Here is a 19,052-nt window from a genome sequence, read left to right as displayed (position 1 = left end):
TCTCACTTGTTTACCCCACCAAACATAATCTAAATTGAAACATAGTTTCTTCTATAGAAAATGAAAATCCAAAAGAGATCAATAGAAAAAGCACTCCCTAGTCCTCACTGCCTTGCCTTGCTGATCTTTTCTTCTTTTCAAATATAAAATGGTGTGATTTATTAACAACATGATAAACAACATTCATTGCTGGCCGGTTCACTTCAGACCTGGACGTATGCACATGAAAGTTCTTTAGTCCTTAAGCCAAAAAGAAAAACAAAAAAGAAAAAAGCAAGTACTTCATCAAGATAAAAGTCACATTTACTCCATTTGTTTTTAGCCACTCAAATGAGGCATATATGCACGTTATCCCCTTCTATAAAGAAAAAACAAAAATCTCAAAAAACAAGAACACAAATATGAAACTCAATCTACTCTCCTTAGCCTCTCTAATCCTGCTTTTTGTGAGTCCTTCAATTGAATGGGTTGGTTCAACTTCAACCCCAACTCCATTACCATGGCCAGAGCAATTCCATGCACTTCTTTACATGAATTTGAGCTCATCTCGTCTCCAAATGAGTGACCTATGGTATGACTGGCCAAGAGGCAGAAACGTGAACATATTTCAGAAGCAACTAGGTGAGCTTTTATATGATATTGAGTGGAACAATGGCACTTCGTTTTATTATACACTTGGGGCACAAGGGACATGTAGGGTTACAGAGTTTGAGGTGGGTATTCCTAGGCCTGATTTTCTTGATGATGCCAATTACCTTGGAACTACGGTCACGGATGGGTTTTATTGCAACGTGTGGGAAAAGGTAGATTTCATTTGGTACTATGAAGATGTCCAAACTAGGAGGCCAGTTCGGTGGGATTTCTATGATGGTATGTGGTTAAATTTTGTTTCAAACTTTTCTACTTTGATAATGAAATGTGAATGTTTGGCTAATTATATATTGTTTATGTTGTTTTTCTTGGTAATTAAAGTATTACTACATTTAGTAATTTATGAATGACTACTGATTACATTTTTCTCATGTTTTCTTGGGTCATGTTGTTGTTATAAAAATGATAAAGATCCCTAACCCACATTAAGAAAACCTATTTATTTTTGAAATTCATCTATTAGGATTGTTATTGAATTGAATATGATTATCTTCAAGTATTCTGGGATCAGCTCACGAGGTTTTTTACAAATATAATTAGGAACCAATATATATTTATTAATTTTGAAGATGAGAAAAAAAAAAATTTGCAAAGAAAGACATTGAAGTTTTTACTTAGATAAGCCGACTAAATCAGCATGGAGTACAAAAATAAACTGATAATATAAGAAATGGCTATACTTGATAATATAATCCTACAAAAATAAAAGAGAAAATTATACTAAATAAGTATGACCCCGCAAAACCATATATAGAACTGTGAATATGATTATGATCACTTCGTTGTATGTGGTGACTAATATGAGTCCTACAAGATTAAGGAATAAAAGGACAAAAGGCCCCGAAGGTGATTGTGAAACAAATTCTTCTCTCTCTCTCTTGTTCAAACTCAAATTTTATTTTTTTATGGGGCTCTTCAAATTCATAAAAGAGAGATCTATTGGGAAACCACAGTTTCCCAAACTATATGAGAGGAAAATTTTTTGTGCTGGTGAATGAATAATATATAAATATATATAGTTGCCCTAAAAAAACTTGCATGCTTCTTCAAACTATTTGACACTAATTTTTATTGTCACCATTCTGTAGGAATATCTACACACGTGATTACATTTGAGGTTGGCGCAGTACTGCAAGACTCATTGTCACAAGCACCTGCTTATTGTTTCAGTCAGGAAAGTGAGAAATTGTAGAAATCAGCAGAATCTAGATATGAAAGAAAGGCATTTGTATTTGCCTTTACTCTGTATTAGCTTTAATGCTTCGAAGTACCTTATGTAAAGAAGTAACATGATGCAGAAGAGACTGATAGATATCTATAATTCTGTATTACAGCAAAGAAAGTCGAGCATTCTAACCGGTCGAGGGTTTCATCGGAACTTTACATCTATACGTTCGGATCATTAGAATTGGAAGTCTTCTTCTTCTGTTGTCAAAGTTGGATAAATTAAAGAAAGCAAGAAGTTACTGCAGAGTCTCTTCTTCTTCTGTCAAAGTTAGATGAAAGAAAGAAATTAGTGCAGAGAGGCAATGGTAATTTACTCGATCGACTTCTATCTTCAAGGCTCAATGTTAGAATATGCAATAAGCTATGCCATAAATAAGTAAATCATGGATTTGCGATATAACGAGTTACCATGGTTTAGGATTATATAGGTCTACTATCTTCCTATATATACCTCAAATTTGGTTCATTATAATATACAATAGATGTAACCAAGTTCAGTTCGATATTAAGGCACCAATCTTAAGTGGGACTTTTTTTTTTTTTTTGAAATATTTAAAAGCCATTCATTTTTGTTGCTTTTTGAGATGCAAAATTATTCCTTTCTTCTAATGAATTGACTTCCAATTTTGATTTTTGTGTTGAGAGAGAGAGAGAGTATTTGGCGCATGACCATATGGGAGACTACTAAAATTGACAATCTACCATGCATGTAATTTACTTACAAAAATTGATGTCTCAAGTTTTATGAAAAATTGATCATGAACAATGATTTGTTACACTTATATTTCAATTAGATTAGATTTCTATTGGCTTACCATTTTGAGACCTTATTAGTGTGGGGAAGAGAGCATGCAACCCATTTCTTTTTATTGCAGTCAAACTAAATGTTAATCTAAATTTTAGGGCCTTCTTCCTAATAGAGTGCCCTAGGCAATGGCTAAAGTGGCCTTGACTAGCCCTAGATGTAGCTATTAAATGCTATTCAGTATTCATTGTGAATGTAGATCATCATGCGAAACCACATTAATTTTACTTCCACTTAATCTCTCCCCTAACATCAATAATAATTACAACATGATATTAGACTCAAGCCCTTGTGTGGTTCTCCAAAGACCATTAACTCACTCATGCATCTCATCATGATGTGTCCTCTAGCAATGTCTTATGGCTCCCATGGTCCTTTCCTTTGCCAATGTCTTTTAAAAACTCAAAGACTCAAAGCAGGGCCGGCCCAAGATTGTTTGAGGCCTAAGGCGAGAATTTTATAAGGGCCTTTTTACATCTAAATATCACTTAAATAATATTTATTTATTTTTATTTAATTTCAAATCCATTATTAATTCTTACTTATTAATATGACTAATTCACCCAAAGTGAGCTAATGATAATTACTATATAGGTTTTACAAACTGGCATATCACCAATAAAAGAAAAGTTATTCAAACATTCATTTTATTATATTATTTAAGTAACACCGATCATATTCCTGTCATATCAGTTTGTAATTTTTTTTTCCTAAAATTTGTATTGGCTTTTAGCATTTTTCATACACAGTTTTTTTTTTTTTGTGTGGAGAAAATGCTAAACTTATTATAAATTTTACTACAAAAAGTTTACAAACTAATATGACTATGAGGTGGCACTTCAACAAAATAATAAATGAGTATTGGATTACTTCATCGGTAGTGACATATCAATTTGTAGGACCTATGTAATAAAACTTGTAATATACTAGCATAACTCTGATATTTAAGGCCTTCTTAAGATTGGGATAAAATATACCCCTAACTCACACTTTTTATTTAATTAAAAAAAAAAAAAAACTTACCGCCCAATATTTGGGGCCTTTTTATGTCAGGGGCCTTAGGCCATGGCCTAAATGGCCTAGGCCCAGGACTGGCCCTGACTCAAAGTGCTTTTGTTCTACATCTTTTGAATACCCTTATGAAAATCCAACACATTCAACCATTTGACACAAAAAATGTTGTGGTCTTTCGCTCTGTTTGCTTCTATATAAAATATTTTTTGAAAAATGTTTTTCCATTTTTAAGTGTTTATTTGTAAAGAATATAGTGTTAAACTTGTAAAATATTTTCTGTTGACCATAAAATCCTTTATAAAAAGTTGTGAAATGTTTTTCCTTTGAAAGTTTGGTAAAACATTTTCCAAAAAAACACCGTGGGTTACCATCCCCCATCTAGTCATTTGGTCACCAATCTTGTGGCCAACAACTGGTGATGGCAGTCTAGTAGCCTGAGACTTTACTTCGTCAACTGGTGTCGTCGGTCCGATGGTCGGTGACTTCGCTCTATGACTAGTGTCGGTGGTTCGATGGCAGGATACACCTCATAGGCGATAGGTGATGTCAACTAAATGGTCGGAGACACCACACCGACAATTGGTGGCCAAAGATGCTACACCGCAATTGGTACTAGAGGTCTAGTAACCAAAATGTCGTTTTATCAATTGGTGTTGGCGGTCTGGTCATCAGAGATACCGTTTTTTACTGTGATCATTGGTAGTCTGGTCATTGGAGCCACCGCTCTAACTGTCGGTTCTAGCGGTTTGATCACCGGACCTCCAGCACCAGCGGCTTTGGTATTGAGCCATCAGTCTTTGTGATTTGCTTGAAAAATTTTTACATGTCTTACTAGATACCTAAAAATATTATACTAAAAATAGTTTACATAGTTTTAAAATATTTTACTTTAAAACAAATAGAGCATCAAAATAACTGAAAGTTAATAAGTAATGTTAGGACCACAAATTTTGCCACAACTTGCTCACTTGGCAAGTCATAAGTGGTGGAGTTGTGAACCCACAACTTTTACTTCACTACTCATGGCAAGTAGTGAGGGATTTTTTTTTGGAAAATAACACCATGCTGCAAACAATTTCGTTAGTTAGCAACGTTTCCAAACTATTTAGGAAACTAACATCTCAAGTCTAAGACACTCGATTTTGGTCTAAAAATTAGCAAAAATAAAAAAGCAACGAAGCAGCTAACGAACCAACAAACCCAAAGAAGCAACAACGAAGCATCATCGCCTCTTCCTCCAACCATCATCGCCACTATCTGCGGTGGTCCGATTTGAAGCTCATCTCTCCGACCATCATCGCAACAACGAAGCAATGAAGCATCATCGCCTTTGTTCTTTGAACATACACAGCTGATCCTCCTTGGCTTTTCCTCTGACCATCATTGCGACCATCGGCAGTGGTCCGTTCTCAAGCTCTTCTCTTTGAATCCGAACCAAAACCATTTTTGTGATTTGTGGGTTTGTTCCTAATGTGGTTTCTGCCATGGGTGTTTATGGGTTTGTTCCTAAGGTGGGTCTTCTTCTCCTTCTTTTGTCGTGGTTCTTCTTCTTCTGTTGTGGGTCTTTATGGGCTTGTTCTTGGGGTTGTGAACAAGAAAATGAAATTGAGTGTGTTAACCTCGAGTTAAGTCATAGAACTCGAGTCTTTTGAACTGGAGTTACTACAATGAAATCGATTCTAAGAGACTTGAGATGTTAGTTTGTTAATATGTTTTGAAAACTTGCTAACTAACAAAATTGTTCCTAAAATAGTGTTATTTTGCAAAATATCCAAGTAGTGAGTGGTGGAGTTATGTACTCATTACTTATATTCCATCATTTACAACTTGTCATGGAATAAGTCGTAGCAAAGTTGTATTCCTAGCATTTTTTCAAAGTTATTAGGTAAAATCGAAATCCATAAATTGAATCGGACTAATTAGCAAACAGGTAGGGCCCACAGGCATCAAACAAAAAAGAAAAAGAAAAAGAAAAAGAAGCGGCTACTGTATCTATAGCACCGGAGAGAGTGGTCACCTCAGGTTCCCTCATCCATGCTCTGCATCTTCCATTGCGATTCCGTTTCTGAGAGAAACTCAAAGGAAAGAAAGAAAGAAAGAAAAAGAGAGAGAACAACTGTGCTTCTCATTCACAGTGCCCATATTCTCTAAACTATTCCCAAGCACAGACCCTTTTCCATTAGGAACAGGGTTCTGCTTTGAGATCTTAAATCTCAAAGAAGAACCAAACCAAAATCAAATCAAAAACCTTTCTGATCTGTTCTGAATTTTCATGCACTGAGAGTCAATCTCTCAAGATGGGTATCGTGTTTACGAAAATGTTCTCTACTCTCTTCGGAAACAGAGAAGCTCGGATCCTCGTTCTCGGCCTCGACAATGCCGGAAAGACAACCATCCTCTGTGAGTTTCTCTCATTTCACGCTTACCCATTTCTTGTTTTCAATTTTGAGTAATGGGTCTTTGTCCAATTTCGATAATTCGATGGTTTTTGCATTTGTGTTTTGTGCAGATCGGCTTCAGATGGGAGAGGTTGTGTCCACTATTCCAAGTTGGTGTTCTTTCCCGTTTCTTAAATTTTGAGTTTACTCATTATTGATACTGTTTTTAAGTATGCTAGAGTGTTTCCAAACTTAAATCTTCTTGTTGTTTTTTGGGTGCAGCAATTGGATTTAATGTGGAGACGGTCCAGTATAATAACATCAAATTCCAAGTATGGGATCTGGGTATGCCAATCTATTCTCTTTGATCTGCATCTTCAATTTTATAGTCATCATATCACATTTGTCTATACTAGGACTGACAAGTGAGGTTTACTAAATTTTGATTGCTTAACATTATAAAAAACAGTATGAGTTTACCAATTAAAAAAAAAAAACAGTATGAGTTTGAAGCAACGGCTCTTTCTTTGACCAACATTGAATATAGATGAACTTGTGACTTGACTTCTAGCCATATTGATCTCTCTCTCTCTCTCTCTCTCTCTTTTAAACGATAGGTTTTAAGTTTTTGGTGGATGAGGTGATGGGATCATGAATTGAATTGTTGATATTAAGTCTAGGGACACAACATTTTTCACAACAGTTGATATGGCTTGCCGTGATTCATGCATAATAAAATTTGTGTTAGGTGTGGATCCAGGTGAAAGTGAAGTTGTTACATTCACAATATTTCATTTCTGTAGTTGTGAAAAAGGTTGTGAAATTGTTGTGTTCATGGCATTATATGTAAAGGAGCAGCTGATTTGAGCTTTCTGGAGCCTTATCATTTGGATGCCTAATTTAAAAACTTTGTGTTTGAAGTATTATGTGTATATGCATTGCGTTAAGTTTTATGGTTTAGTAGTTAGCACCAAAAAGTAGGATTTTATTATTGAATTTTTTACGAATTATAGGTCATTTGAATTGCTTGTTCTGATGCCATTTCTGCTCTTTGTTTATACAGGTGGACAGACAAGTATCAGGTACAGTTGCTTTTATTGTTTATTCTTAATTATTAAAATGAAATATGATTTGCAAGAAAATGATTAGGCTCTGGTAAATTATTAAATTTAGCTTATAGAGTAGTTGGGACTTTGGAGAGGTTCTGTGACTCTTGTGAAAAACAATTTTAACAATAACATGCTCACATTTCTGCTGTATATTGCAATTGTACTTGATAAATGATACAATAAATTCAAAACATGGCTGGTTGTGGGAATTAAGAGAATTCTAGCTCACAATGTAATTTCTGAACTCAATTCAAGTCAAGTGTGTCAAAATATTGACTACATGATGTTGTAAAGTATATACATTTTCTAAAAAGAGTTACTATTATTGTAATTTGATAGGCTTTTTTTTTTTTTTTTTTTTTTTTTTTGTTTTCTCTGATTCAAGCACGTATAAGCTTTCTCCAATTTTCTCAAACATTCTTTCAACATCAGTTCCATGAAGAGAACATTTATGATACCTCATAAACATGACACTCACAGCTTGACCTATCTATTGTTTCTCTTCCCTTCCCCCCCCCCCCCCCCCCCCCCCCCCCCCCCCCTCTCTCCAAATTTATTGGGCTTGTTTGGCCTTAAACTTTATTAGCAGGTAATTCAACAGTGTAAGAGTTTAACCTCACTTAAGCCTTGCCCTGAGCCAATTATACAAAAATAATATCTATAGCTCAATAGACAATGTAATATGCACCAAGACTTGTGGAGGATTGCTTTGTTAGAATTATTCAAATACTATAGATTTACTGTTAAATCTTTAGATTTTCTTTGAGGTTATTCTTGTAAATTGATTGTTGAAAATTTGAAGTTTGATTATATTTACCTGTTTTTCCTAATCAAATTTAGTTGGGTTTTCTCTTTGGAAAGTAATTTGATGCTCTTGGTCTTCCCTCCTATACAACCTTATTTTTTTTTGCCCCCAACCCCCCTGGGGTCACACAAGCACATTCTTTCAACTGGTGTTGATTTTGCAAACAATGAGAAAAGTCTTTGAATCACCCTACTATTGCATTGTCCTGGTGGCTTGAATCACTACTTATTGCATCGTCCTAGAGGCCTGGGAACTTTGGTTTTTGTTATATTCTTTATTTGGGGTGTTGTGTATCACCTTTTTCAACTTTGAGGTGCTCTCGGGTTGGTTTGTCTTGTTTGGACTGCTTCTCCTCTATGGTACTTGGGTTTATGTAAGCTTAAAGGAATAGCTAGACCCTTCTTATTGGAGTTTATTCATTTTCTTCCGCGTAATCCTTCTGCATCTCATTCTTGCTATCATTTCACAGTCTTCATTGATTATTTGGCTATTTGCATGGTAAATTCTTTTTTGATAAGTAATAAATTTTATTGATATAAAAAAGGGGACACCCTAGTACACAGGGAGCGTACAAGGGGTCAACAAAAATTACAAGAATCAAGAAAATCAAGAAAGGAAGAGAATAATTGGTTTTGCAAAGTAGCCAACCAATCTAATAAAGTCCTAAAGAAAAAAAGCTTGAGGTCTGGTATGGATCTCTCATTATCTTCAAAACACCTACTATTCCTTTTCCTCCAAAGACACCACATCAAGCAATGGGGAACAATTAACCATATATGACCATTTCTATGACGACCAAATTTGCCTTGCCAGCAAGCTAAAAGCCCCACAACAGATTGCGGCATAACCGAGCTTACTCCAAATAAACCCAAAACCATTGACCACAAATCCATAACAACTGGACAGTGAAGAAATAGATGGTCAACTGATTCACTGTTACACTTGCACATATAACACCAATCCAATATCCAAACCTTCCTTTTACGTAAATTGTCAATCGTTAAGCATTTCCCAAAAGCAACAATCCAAACAAAGAATGCCACTTGACGAGGAATCTTCTGCTTCCAAATACTTTCCCATGAAAAACAACAATCATTAGAGCCCACTAGAAGACTAATAATTATTAACCATGAATCCCTTATTTCTATCTGGTTTCCAACACATCTTATCCTCACCAAACTCCTTTACTGTAGCACCATATATGGTATCCATGAAGCTTGATACAGCCTCTAATTCCTGAACATGAACACCCCTAAAGAAACTTACATCCTAGAAAAGGACTCCATTAGTGGACTTCATAAGCTCCGCCACACTTGCTTCCTTATTTCGGTGAAATTTAAACAATTCAGGGTAGGTGACTGCAAGAGATGTCTCCCCACACCAACGGTCTTGCCAAACTTCACCCTTGACCCATTGCCAATATCATTCAAAATATAACGTGAAAAAGAAGGCCATCCCCTACTAATATTTTTCTACAAACCAACACCATATGGACCATAAATAGATTTGGTACACTAGCCACCCCATTCACATCCATATTTCACCTCTATCACTCGCCTCCAAAGGGCATCCCTCTCAATCCCAAATCTCCATAGCCACTTCTCAAGCAAAGCATCATTAAAAAGTCTTACCTTCCTTATCCCCAAGCCACCCAACGAAGGAGTACAAATAGTAGCCCATCTAACCAGGTGAAATTTGGGCTCATCACCTAGCCCACCCCATAGGAAATTCCATTGAAGTTTCTCGATACGATTAACCACAGCAGCAGGTATAGGAAATAAGGATAGAAAATAAGTTGGTAAATTAGAAAGAGTGCTTTTGATTAAAGTGACTCTACCTCCCTTGGATAAGTACAAATGTTTCCATCCTGCTAATCTCCTCTCCATCTTCTCCAAAATCGGGTTCCATATTGTCTTACCCTTGAATTTAGTACCCAAAGGAAGACCCAAATATTTCATTGGAAAAGTACCTTGCTTAGAGCCAAGGACATTCAGCAATAACTCAATATTCTACACCCCCCTAACAGGAACCAATTTTGACTTGCCCAAACTTATTTTTAGACCAGAAACCGCCTCAAACCAAATAAGCACCATACGGAGAATCAAAATCTGATCTCGATCTGCATCACAAAAAATCAAGGTGTCATCCGCAAAGAGGAGATGAGACACCACCAAGGATCTTCCCTCTAAATTTGCCATATGAAAGCCTGACATGCGACCTTCATGGACAGCTTTATCTAACATCCTTCCAAGGGCTTCCATGACCAAGACAAACAACAAAGGAGATAGAGGATCACCTTGTCTCAACCCTCTGGAACTTTCAAAAAACCAAACTGTAGATAGACAAAAGAAAATCCATTGGCCATCGCCTCCTTTTAGCAGAGAACCCACTCCGTTCTAGCAACTGCATAAGAAATCCCCAATTTACATGATCAAAAGCCTTCTAAACATCTAGTTTGCAAAGTAACCCTGGCGAACCAGTCTTCAACCTACTGTCAAGGCATTCATTGGCAATTAGAACAGGGTCGAGGATCTGCCTGTTCCTCACAAAAGCATTCTGTGAAGTTGAAATTATCTCTTCAATGACCGTGCGTAGTCGAGTGGCCAAGACTTTAGCAATAATTTTATAAACCCCCCAACAAGATTGATGGGGTGAAAATCCCTGACTTCATTTGCTGCATTTTTTTTTTTTGGGTATGAGAGTAATGAAGGTTGCATTCAAACTTTTCTCAAACTGACCTTTAGCAAAAAAATGATGAAACACAACCATAAGATCAGGTTTGAGAATCCCCCAGCAAGCTTGGAAAAATGCCATTGGAAAACCATCTGGTCCAAGAGATTTATCACCATTAAAAGTCTAAAGGACGTCGTATATCTCTGCCTCCTCAAAGGGTCTCTCTAACCAATCCGCGTTATTGCCGGATATCATTGGAAAATCCAACACATCTAGAAATGGTCGATCTACTTGCTGCTCAGAGTATAAATTCATGAAAAATTGAGTAATACAATATGCAATCATACCCTCATTAGAAGACAAACTACCATTAACCATAAGGCTCTCAATACCGTTTTTTCTTCTGTTAGAATTAGCCATCCTGTGAAAAAGTCTAGTATTAGAATCCCCCTCCCTCAAGTGCAACACCCTAGACTTTTGTCTCCAATTAATCTCTTCTAATAAAGCCAACTTCTCAATCTCTGTACGGAGTTTAACTTGTTCTAATTTCTCCTCAGCTGTTAAAGGATGAGTCTCCTCTCTAGCATCCAAAGCATTCAAACTACTACAAAGCTGTTGTTTCTTAAGAGTAACATTGCCAAACTCCGTTCCATTCCACTTTTTAAGATCCAACTTCAAAGCTGCCAACTTCTTAGCCAATATAAAACCTATGAAGTACGGGTGCGTTTTTGAATTCGAGTGCAGGTGCAGGACTCGGCAATTTTTGAAAAAGTAGGGTGCGGGTGCGGTGATTAAAAAATTATTAAAATTTTTTTTATTTATATTATTTATATATTTTTACTATTAAAATATTCTTAAAAAACACATTATATGTCCTTGGTTCACAAAACAAAGAAAGAAGAAGGCAAGAAACACAAAATAAAACACAAAACAAAAAAGAAAATACAAAAGAAGTAACAAATATTCAAAATAAAATTAAGGAAGGACAAATTTAGGATGTTTGGGCCTCATTCAAAGCCGATTTTGGCTGTTCCGGCATGATTCAAGGCCGATTTTGGCCTGTTTTGGTCAGTTTTGGCCACCGGCTGATACGGTCTGATTCAGCCGATACGACCTGATTTTGGCCGAATTGGCGGGAATCGGCCCGAATCGGTGCGAATCGAAGCTGAGTTGGCGCAAATCGGAGCCGAGTCGGCGCGAATCCGTAAAAAAAAAAAAAAAAAATCAGATGCAGCACCGACGCATGGGCAGCGGCATCGCTCACGTGTTGCTGCGTCGGATGTGGGTGCGGCGCCCATTTTGCCGCGTCCGTGCATCATAGTATAAAACTAGGTGTTCCTTGGAACAAATAAGATGCCCACCAAACCTTCACTCTGTCAACAAAATTTTCCGCCCTCATAGGCCAATATGTATTTTCTCGTAACTTGACTGATCTTCAATTTTCACGACTGACATGAGATTAATGTATCAAAATTGAAAGGTTATGGTTAATTAAATTTGGAGTAGTATTGCAGTTAAATATCTTAATTTCTAACAAATTGAGAATAGTGTTGATAATTGTTTTCAATTAATTTTGGGATATAGGTCAGAGGTTCAGTTATGACCCCATTAAAAAAATAGTAAAAAATTACAATAAGAATAGGAATACAACAATGAACTTGAAATTAGTATATTTTCCTGTTCTCAAGGGAAGTAAAATCATTTTGTCATAAATTTGGAAGTTTTGCAAGTATAAGAAACTGGGTGTAATGTAATGCATTACCCTATAGGAAAAAAAATGGAAATCCGAATGGTGAAGGAAAGTAGATGAAATATTTTTGTTGATGTTAAGATAAAGTGGTGTTCAAATATTTGTGATGCATTTACATGGACAGTATGTTCAATTGATGCATGATAAATAAAATGACAGTCACTTTTATACCTTGTTTGAAAGATTGATGACTTGTATGGTCGATTGAAAAATATAATTGAATTTATGCTTGTTTCAATGGGACTTAAACTTTTGAATGCATCTCCTGCCCAAATTTCAGGGGATTGGCTGGAATATGTAATATATCTGTGCCATACATTGTCCTTAACTTAATGCTTGTTCATCTGTTTGCAGTTTGGGAAAAAAAATGCAGGGATTTTTCTTTTCCTCTAGACTTTAAGTTTCACTTTCTGCCATTTGGTACTTGTGACATGTATAATATTCCTCTGATTGATTGTCAAATCATTAATTTCTCATTAATGTTACATGCTCAGTAATTGTTTATTTATTTAGTTTTTTTTTTATACATCAATATCTGGGGGTGAGGGGATTTGAACCCTAGATGTCTTTGTTAGAAACACCAAGAGGTGCCAACCAGTTGAGGTACATGGCTCTTGGCTACATGGTCAGCAATTGTTTATATGTTTTCATGCCTCCATATTGGAGATGCTATGTTCCAAATACTTAAGCCATAATTTATGTCTTTGATTCAAGTGACATTAATGTTACATGCTCACCAACTGTTTACATGTTTTTATGCCTCAGGCCATATTGGAGATGCTATTTTCCAAATACTCAAGCCATAATTTATGTTGTTGATTCAAGTGACACTGATAGGCTGGTCATAGCCAAAGATGAGTTTCATGCAATTTTGGAGGTACACTTTACATACTAGACTATTGGACTGAAAAAGTTAATGGGGGAAACTTTTTAGTGCTCTATGACCACCCTACCATTTATATAGTTCATGCTTTGCTTATTTATATTATATACATACACATATATATATCTCATGTTGAACAACTGTTAGTCAAGTTGTCAAGGTTCTTTTTTGCATAGGTTGGTTCTTGAAATGGCTAATTTGAGGAAGCTAGGCCTCCATCAGAAAGAGAGGGAGAAATTAGTGATAATTGAGAGGTTTAAGACTTAAAAGAGACTGTATTAGCATTAGGTTTCTGAATGAATTGTATACAATGAGTGGCAGCCTATTACTAAGGTATAAGGCTGCTCAAGTACAAAGGCTAAGATTGGCTTAACTCTCTAACTAAACTTGCCATATGGCACTTAACAACTCTAACAGCCCAACAGCCTTCTACTAATTAGTCACATGCCTTATCAATTACACGTGACTGATATCTTTCTTTTTTTAAAATTATTATTGTTATTATTTTTTTTGTGACAAGGATCCCCCTCAAGGTATGGACCAGTGGGACCACCCTGAGGGGCAAACCCCGGATGCCTACACACCCTCATTGAGCAGGCATCGGGTAAATCTCGAAATGCCTTGGCTAGGAGTTGAACCAAAGATTTCTCGAGGCACCCAGGTCGGGCATACACATGGCTGATATCTAATCTGTTACAAGCATGTCTAATCTCTATGCACACATGCATGCAACCTTAATATCCTCAAACAAACTGTTACAAGTCAGCACACTAACGGATTCCTAACACAAGTAATCTCAGTGACATTGAAAAATTAAAAAAAAAGGATTTTTTTTGGCAGTTCTATAGTTTCATCATAAGCTTGTCACATGTTATGTACTGTGAGATTTTCTAAGTCTTTTAACCTTGAAATTTGACATTAGAAGGTAGTGATACTGTACCTGAAGAATTCCCCCCCTCCCCTTGATTGTGTTTTCTAAGAGATTTTTTTTTTTGGGGAATTCAAATGGTTTTGTAATGAATATATATCTCCCCTTCCTTTTCTTTGTTGGTTGGCTTGCTTAGTGAAGCATTTTTCATGCATATATTGGACATGTTATAATCTAATCTCCATTTTTAACCTTTTTGGCAGGAAGAAGAATTAAGAGGTGCTGTTGTTCTCATTTTTGCAAACAAGCAGGTTAGTACTACTGCCATATTATTTATTCCTTAAGATATGTCTGTACAATAAAAGATTTCACATTTAATTGAGTTTGTAAATAAAGATGAAAGCTGACAGGTGTTATAACCTTAACTTATTCTATAACTTAGGGGTGTCCACGGGTCGGTCCGGGTCGGGTTTATGCCCAACCCGCGACCGACCCGATGACATCGGGTTTCCGACGAGAAGACCCGCCGCCGACCCCGAAAACCCACGGATCAAGTCGGATCGGACCCGGTTGGTCGGCGGTCGGGTCGGTCGAAGTTGAAAATATGCTGCCAGAGGTTCAAATCGGCGGCAACTACTTGTTTTTTAGCCGGATCTTCACCGGATTTGAGCAAAACCACTCGATCTGAGCAAAATAACACCATATCTTCGCCGGATTTGAGGAAAACCCACCGGATCTTAGCAAAAAATTACCAGATTTTCGTTGGATTTGAGAAAAACGCACCAGATTTGTGTTGTATTTGAGCAAAACCCAGTAAACCATAGCTGGATATGAGCAAAAATGAGGAGATCTGAGCGAAAATCAGTATGTTTTCGCCGGATTGGAGGTAGATTTGGCCTTTAGCCGGTCGGATCGGGTGGCTCGGTTTTTGGAGAAGGAGATCCGCCATCCGACCCGTCGGCATCGGTTTTGAACCTCTGAGACCCGCCACCGACCACCTCTCTCCTCGGGTCGGACGGTTTCGGTTCGGGTAGCTCTGGGTCGGACGGGTTTTGCAGGTCACTGGTGGGTGTGGACAGCCCTAGTATAACTTATAAGCCATTATTGCTTGTTTTAAAAAAGGGTGGGGGATTTTTTTTAAAATATGTTGGTCAAGGAATTAAGATCCCTTTATTACATCTTTGTCTCTATATGCATTTTTTTTATTATAAATTTTAAAAAATAAAAATAAAAACAAATTAAATTCTATGTTCTTTCTCTTTCCTTTTTGTTTTGTTTGATGTATCTTGGTTTTTGCAGGATCTTCCTGGTGCACTTGATGATGCTGCTGTTACTGAGGCTTTAGAGTTGCACAAGATAAAAAACCGCCAATGGGCTATTTTTAAAACTTCTGCTATAAAGGGTGAAGGTCTCTTTGAGGGCTTGGACTGGTAAGTTTAGTAATGGTCAAGTGGTATTTCGGTTTTGGGCTAGAAGTTACCACAAATTATTGCTTCCTTCGTCAGACTTCAAATTTTCACATATTTGCATCATACTAGGCCTGCAGTAGTCCTCTGTGGCTCTTATAACTGGGAACAAATTAATTACTTCATTTTCTTTTACTTCAGTCCATGTTTAGTGCACTTGTTTTGATATGAGTAGGAATGCATTTCAGAGACTAATATGAGTGGGAATCAGATAAGTTGCCTAAAATCCCTCCAATGAGTCTGACCCTAGGTTATATGATATTGACAGTATTATTAGTTTTCTATCGGTTTGAAGGATAGGTACTTTTAGTGATGAAATGTCCTTAAAGATTTACAGTTGAAAGGAATATTTCATTAAATCCATGCTTAAATGGAGGTGATTGGGCTATAATAAAGTTATAAAATGCGTGACCTTTATAGTGCTGTGCTGGTTGTCCACCTGAATTTGTGATGTCTTAGTCTGAATTTCATCTCCAACTATGATAATTGGAAGGCCAGAACTAATCAGATTAGGTGGGCTATTCAAAGTTGGGTGAACAATTTAGATAGAAAGCTTAGTGCAATTAGTAAATTTGCTTTGACAAGAACAAGAATGAAAGTAGTTGTGTTCATTGTTTTTACCTTCCTACTGTTTGCTAGTCTTTGTTGTAGTTTGTAGTATATCCTGCAAATTGAAGTACCCCAAGTTGCAATGAGATCTAAAATTGCTATGTTTACACTCTGTTTTGTTAGTGCAAACTGAAAGAGGGTGAAAGGAAAGGATAGAAGAGAAGGAAAAGGAAGCGGTCCTATCCTCTCCCCCCCCCCCCCCCCCCCCCCACCCCCCCGGCGACCAACAATCTCTCCCCGCTTTTTCTGATTTAATTTTAAATTTGTTAAGGTGAAGGACAGAAGGGGAGCAAAAAGGTTACCTATCCAAAAAAAAAAGGGAAGTAAAAAAGTTGGTTTAGGAAAATATAGTAGTTCTTACTACCTTTCTTGACTCGTTTCTTTTTCCACCTTATCCCCCTATCATAGTCGCTTGGCTTGCTACTCTTTCCACCTTCATCCCAGTGTTGGTAGAAGTGTGAAGCGCACTTAAGTGCACAGACCTGCCAGTGCAGGCATGCATTTGATAACCTTTTCCCAAAATCACTTTTGGGCCTCATTAGACAACAGTGCTTTGCACATAGGCACCAATTTGGGAATTATGTAAAAAGCACTATTTCAGGGTTGTTTTGCAATTCAAGGGTCTCTTTTGTTTTTGCTTATTTTGTTTATTTGGCTAGGTACAACTTTTTAAAGCCTCATTTTTTAAGATATAGCTGTGCTTTTATGCAACTTATTTTTTAAACAAATAAACCCATGAAAATAAGCTCATTCAATCAGATGGTAAAAGTGCCAACAAAATACTGTCAGAAATTATGAGACAGAACCTGTTCGGGCTTTCTTTGCTTTCCTGATTTGATTTTTTAAGATATGGAGCTGTATATTGATGAGTAATCAAGTTCAAAAGGTGGGGGTAGGTTCCGATCATTGGCTTTTTCTTTGTTTCAGTTTTGCTTTTGTGCATGGTTTGGTGAGCTTGTTGGTGATGTGTTTACAATTTCTATTGGCTTATTGAGTCATCAATGGTGATGACTGAAGTTAGGACAAGGTTGGCAGTGACAGTGGTAGGTGGCTAGAGGTAAGTGGAGGCAAAGATGATTTTAAATTGTGGTTTGCTGTGATGGTGATGGAGATTATTGGTGAAAAGTGTTGGCTTGGGTAGATTATGAAGGCAGTCATCGAGAGCAAGGGAAATTCTCACATTAATCTGGTACAAGGGCTGGGATGAGGAGATCTAATTATCAGTGGCACCCACTTCATATTATGTGGAAAGAAAGAGTATGGGAGGCATTTTGACTTTTGTAAGATTGGGGACAATGCCATCATTCTTCTGAGGGTTGGGGGGGTGGGGGGGGGGGGGGGGGGGGGGGGGGGGTGGTGGAACACATTCATTTATATGTGTATGATACTGGTTCCTTTTTCTGGCTGTTAATATTTGAAGGCCCAAAAGAGTTTCGTTCTAACAAAATGTATACATTGCCATCCTTATTATGCAAGGTATGGCACTCCTCCAAAATTTTCCTTATAACAAATGATGGGACTGAATTAAAAATTGCAAACAAAACTATTTATAATGTGGATCACTTGTCCCTTTGTTCTTCAATGTTTAGATAGCTTTTGTGCCATCCCAATCTTCTGTTCAGGATAGAAGAATTTAGTCCTGCATCCAATAAAAGATGGATTTGGGAGCTTTGGTGAGACTTCTGGCTTGGAAAAGTGCACTATTATGTCTGATGGTGGTTTGGATTGAGAGAAATCTCATTACTTAATGAAAGATAGAGTCACTATGATTATTGAATGTCCCGTTATACAATTAGTTTTTTAAGAGCATATTTCATCGCCAAAAACTCTTGATCTTTTCCACTTTATAATATTTTTGACTCGAACTTTTAAGGTTAAAGTCAACTTGCCAAGAGCGTTTTAGCTCAATGACATTTCCCGATTCTCCCAATGAGGAGAGCCTAGGTTCAAAGCCCCCCATCTCCCACTTATTGTAAAAGCTTTAAGGTTGAAGTCAACTTGATACTCATTGTAGTTGGTCCTGCAATTCTTTCTTTCTTTTCCAATGCTTCTTTTTTGTTTGTTTTTATAGTGTTTATTTCCCCCGAAAATCTTTCAATGAAGTTTGTTTTTTGTTTCATCTCTACTCTATGGCAGTCTCTAATTAAATCCAGAGTAGCACAAGCTGCAACACTTGTGAAATATATGATTAAAAATTTTAAATTTCTGTGAAAGCTTAGTGAAAATAAATAACTTCTTGATGTAGGTTGAGTAACACGCTCAAGTCTGGAGGTGGCTAACTCTCTCAGTTCCAGAAAAGAATTAGAAGCTTGCTGCTGCATGACCAGAACAGAACTAAGAAGGGGTGACAGCATTCAATTCGTAACGACTTCATGGTAGAGATTTTATCGGTGCAGTTATGTCACTTGAACTTTTCTGATTAATTTGGGAGTAAACGACTAGTATACATGTAAAATTTATCATCATAGATATATGACAACTTGGCTCTTATTATTTGTTGTGTCACTTCTCTGTATTTTCTATGTTAATCGCTTACATTTTTTCTCTGATTGCTTTCTGCTTCTGGGGCAATTTTCAAAATTTTCTTTCTAATTGTGATGTGGTAATTTCTATGTTGGCTGGGATGCACAGTGACTTTATTTGACTTATTTCCGTACACTACTTCCTTTATCACACTCCTTTTAAGGTCCCCTAAATTACTTATTGTAATTCTTTGGTTTATGTAATTAAGCTTCTCTGGATTGGTGGTTTGTTGTATGTTTTGCATACCTATGGACATCAGTGATTTCTGCCATTTAACCAATTGATGCTAAC

At 36.8% G+C, this 19,052-nt stretch overlaps 2 protein-coding genes across 3 annotated transcripts; both read left to right on the top strand.

The window, feature by feature from the left end:
* Positions 1–314: 314 nt before the first annotated feature.
* Positions 315–2,407, top strand: LOC126715760 (uncharacterized protein At4g14100-like). Its single transcript, XM_050416538.1, has 2 exons — positions 315–870; positions 1,740–2,407. The coding sequence occupies exons 1-2, from the start codon at positions 342–344 to the stop codon at positions 1,841–1,843; spliced, it is 633 nt and encodes a 210-aa protein (XP_050272495.1). The 5' UTR covers positions 315–341; the 3' UTR covers positions 1,844–2,407.
* Positions 2,408–5,659: 3,252 nt separating this feature from the next.
* LOC126715759 (ADP-ribosylation factor 1) lies at positions 5,660–18,988 on the top strand. Of its 2 annotated transcripts, XM_050416535.1 has the most exons (9): positions 5,660–6,097; positions 6,207–6,245; positions 6,358–6,420; positions 7,139–7,157; positions 13,178–13,289; positions 13,816–13,956; positions 14,427–14,474; positions 15,463–15,593; positions 18,484–18,988. In XM_050416535.1, exons 1-9 carry the CDS (start codon positions 5,995–5,997, stop codon positions 18,515–18,517), a joined length of 690 nt encoding a protein of 229 aa, XP_050272492.1. In that variant the 5' UTR covers positions 5,660–5,994; the 3' UTR covers positions 18,518–18,988. The 2 variants fall into 2 exon arrangements, with proteins under 2 accessions (XP_050272492.1, XP_050272494.1); XM_050416537.1 differs by lacking the exon at positions 13,816–13,956 and having other exon boundaries at positions 5,671–6,097.
* Positions 18,989–19,052: the final 64 nt, after the last annotated feature.

This window comes from Quercus robur, chromosome 2, assembly GCF_932294415.1.
Source record: "Quercus robur chromosome 2, dhQueRobu3.1, whole genome shotgun sequence".
Classification (NCBI taxonomy): domain Eukaryota; kingdom Viridiplantae; phylum Streptophyta; class Magnoliopsida; order Fagales; family Fagaceae; genus Quercus; species Quercus robur.
Note: the sequence above shows the minus strand (reverse complement) of the source record. Positions and strands in the feature narration are given on the sequence as shown.

Excerpts from the sequence above, each read along its gene's own strand:
- LOC126715760 (XM_050416538.1), top strand. The coding sequence starts at position 342 with ATGCACGTTATCCCCTTCTATAAAGAAAAAACAAAAATCTCAAAAAAC. Across the intron at positions 871-1,739 it reads TCGGTGGGATTTCTATGATG|GAATATCTACACACGTGATT; the intron begins GTATGTGGTTAA and ends ACCATTCTGTAG.
- LOC126715759 (XM_050416535.1), top strand. The coding sequence starts at position 5,995 with ATGGGTATCGTGTTTACGAAAATGTTCTCTACTCTCTTCGGAAACAGA. Across the intron at positions 14,475-15,462 it reads TCATTTTTGCAAACAAGCAG|GATCTTCCTGGTGCACTTGA; the intron begins GTTAGTACTACT and ends TGGTTTTTGCAG. Across the intron at positions 15,594-18,483 it reads CTCTTTGAGGGCTTGGACTG|GTTGAGTAACACGCTCAAGT; the intron begins GTAAGTTTAGTA and ends TTCTTGATGTAG.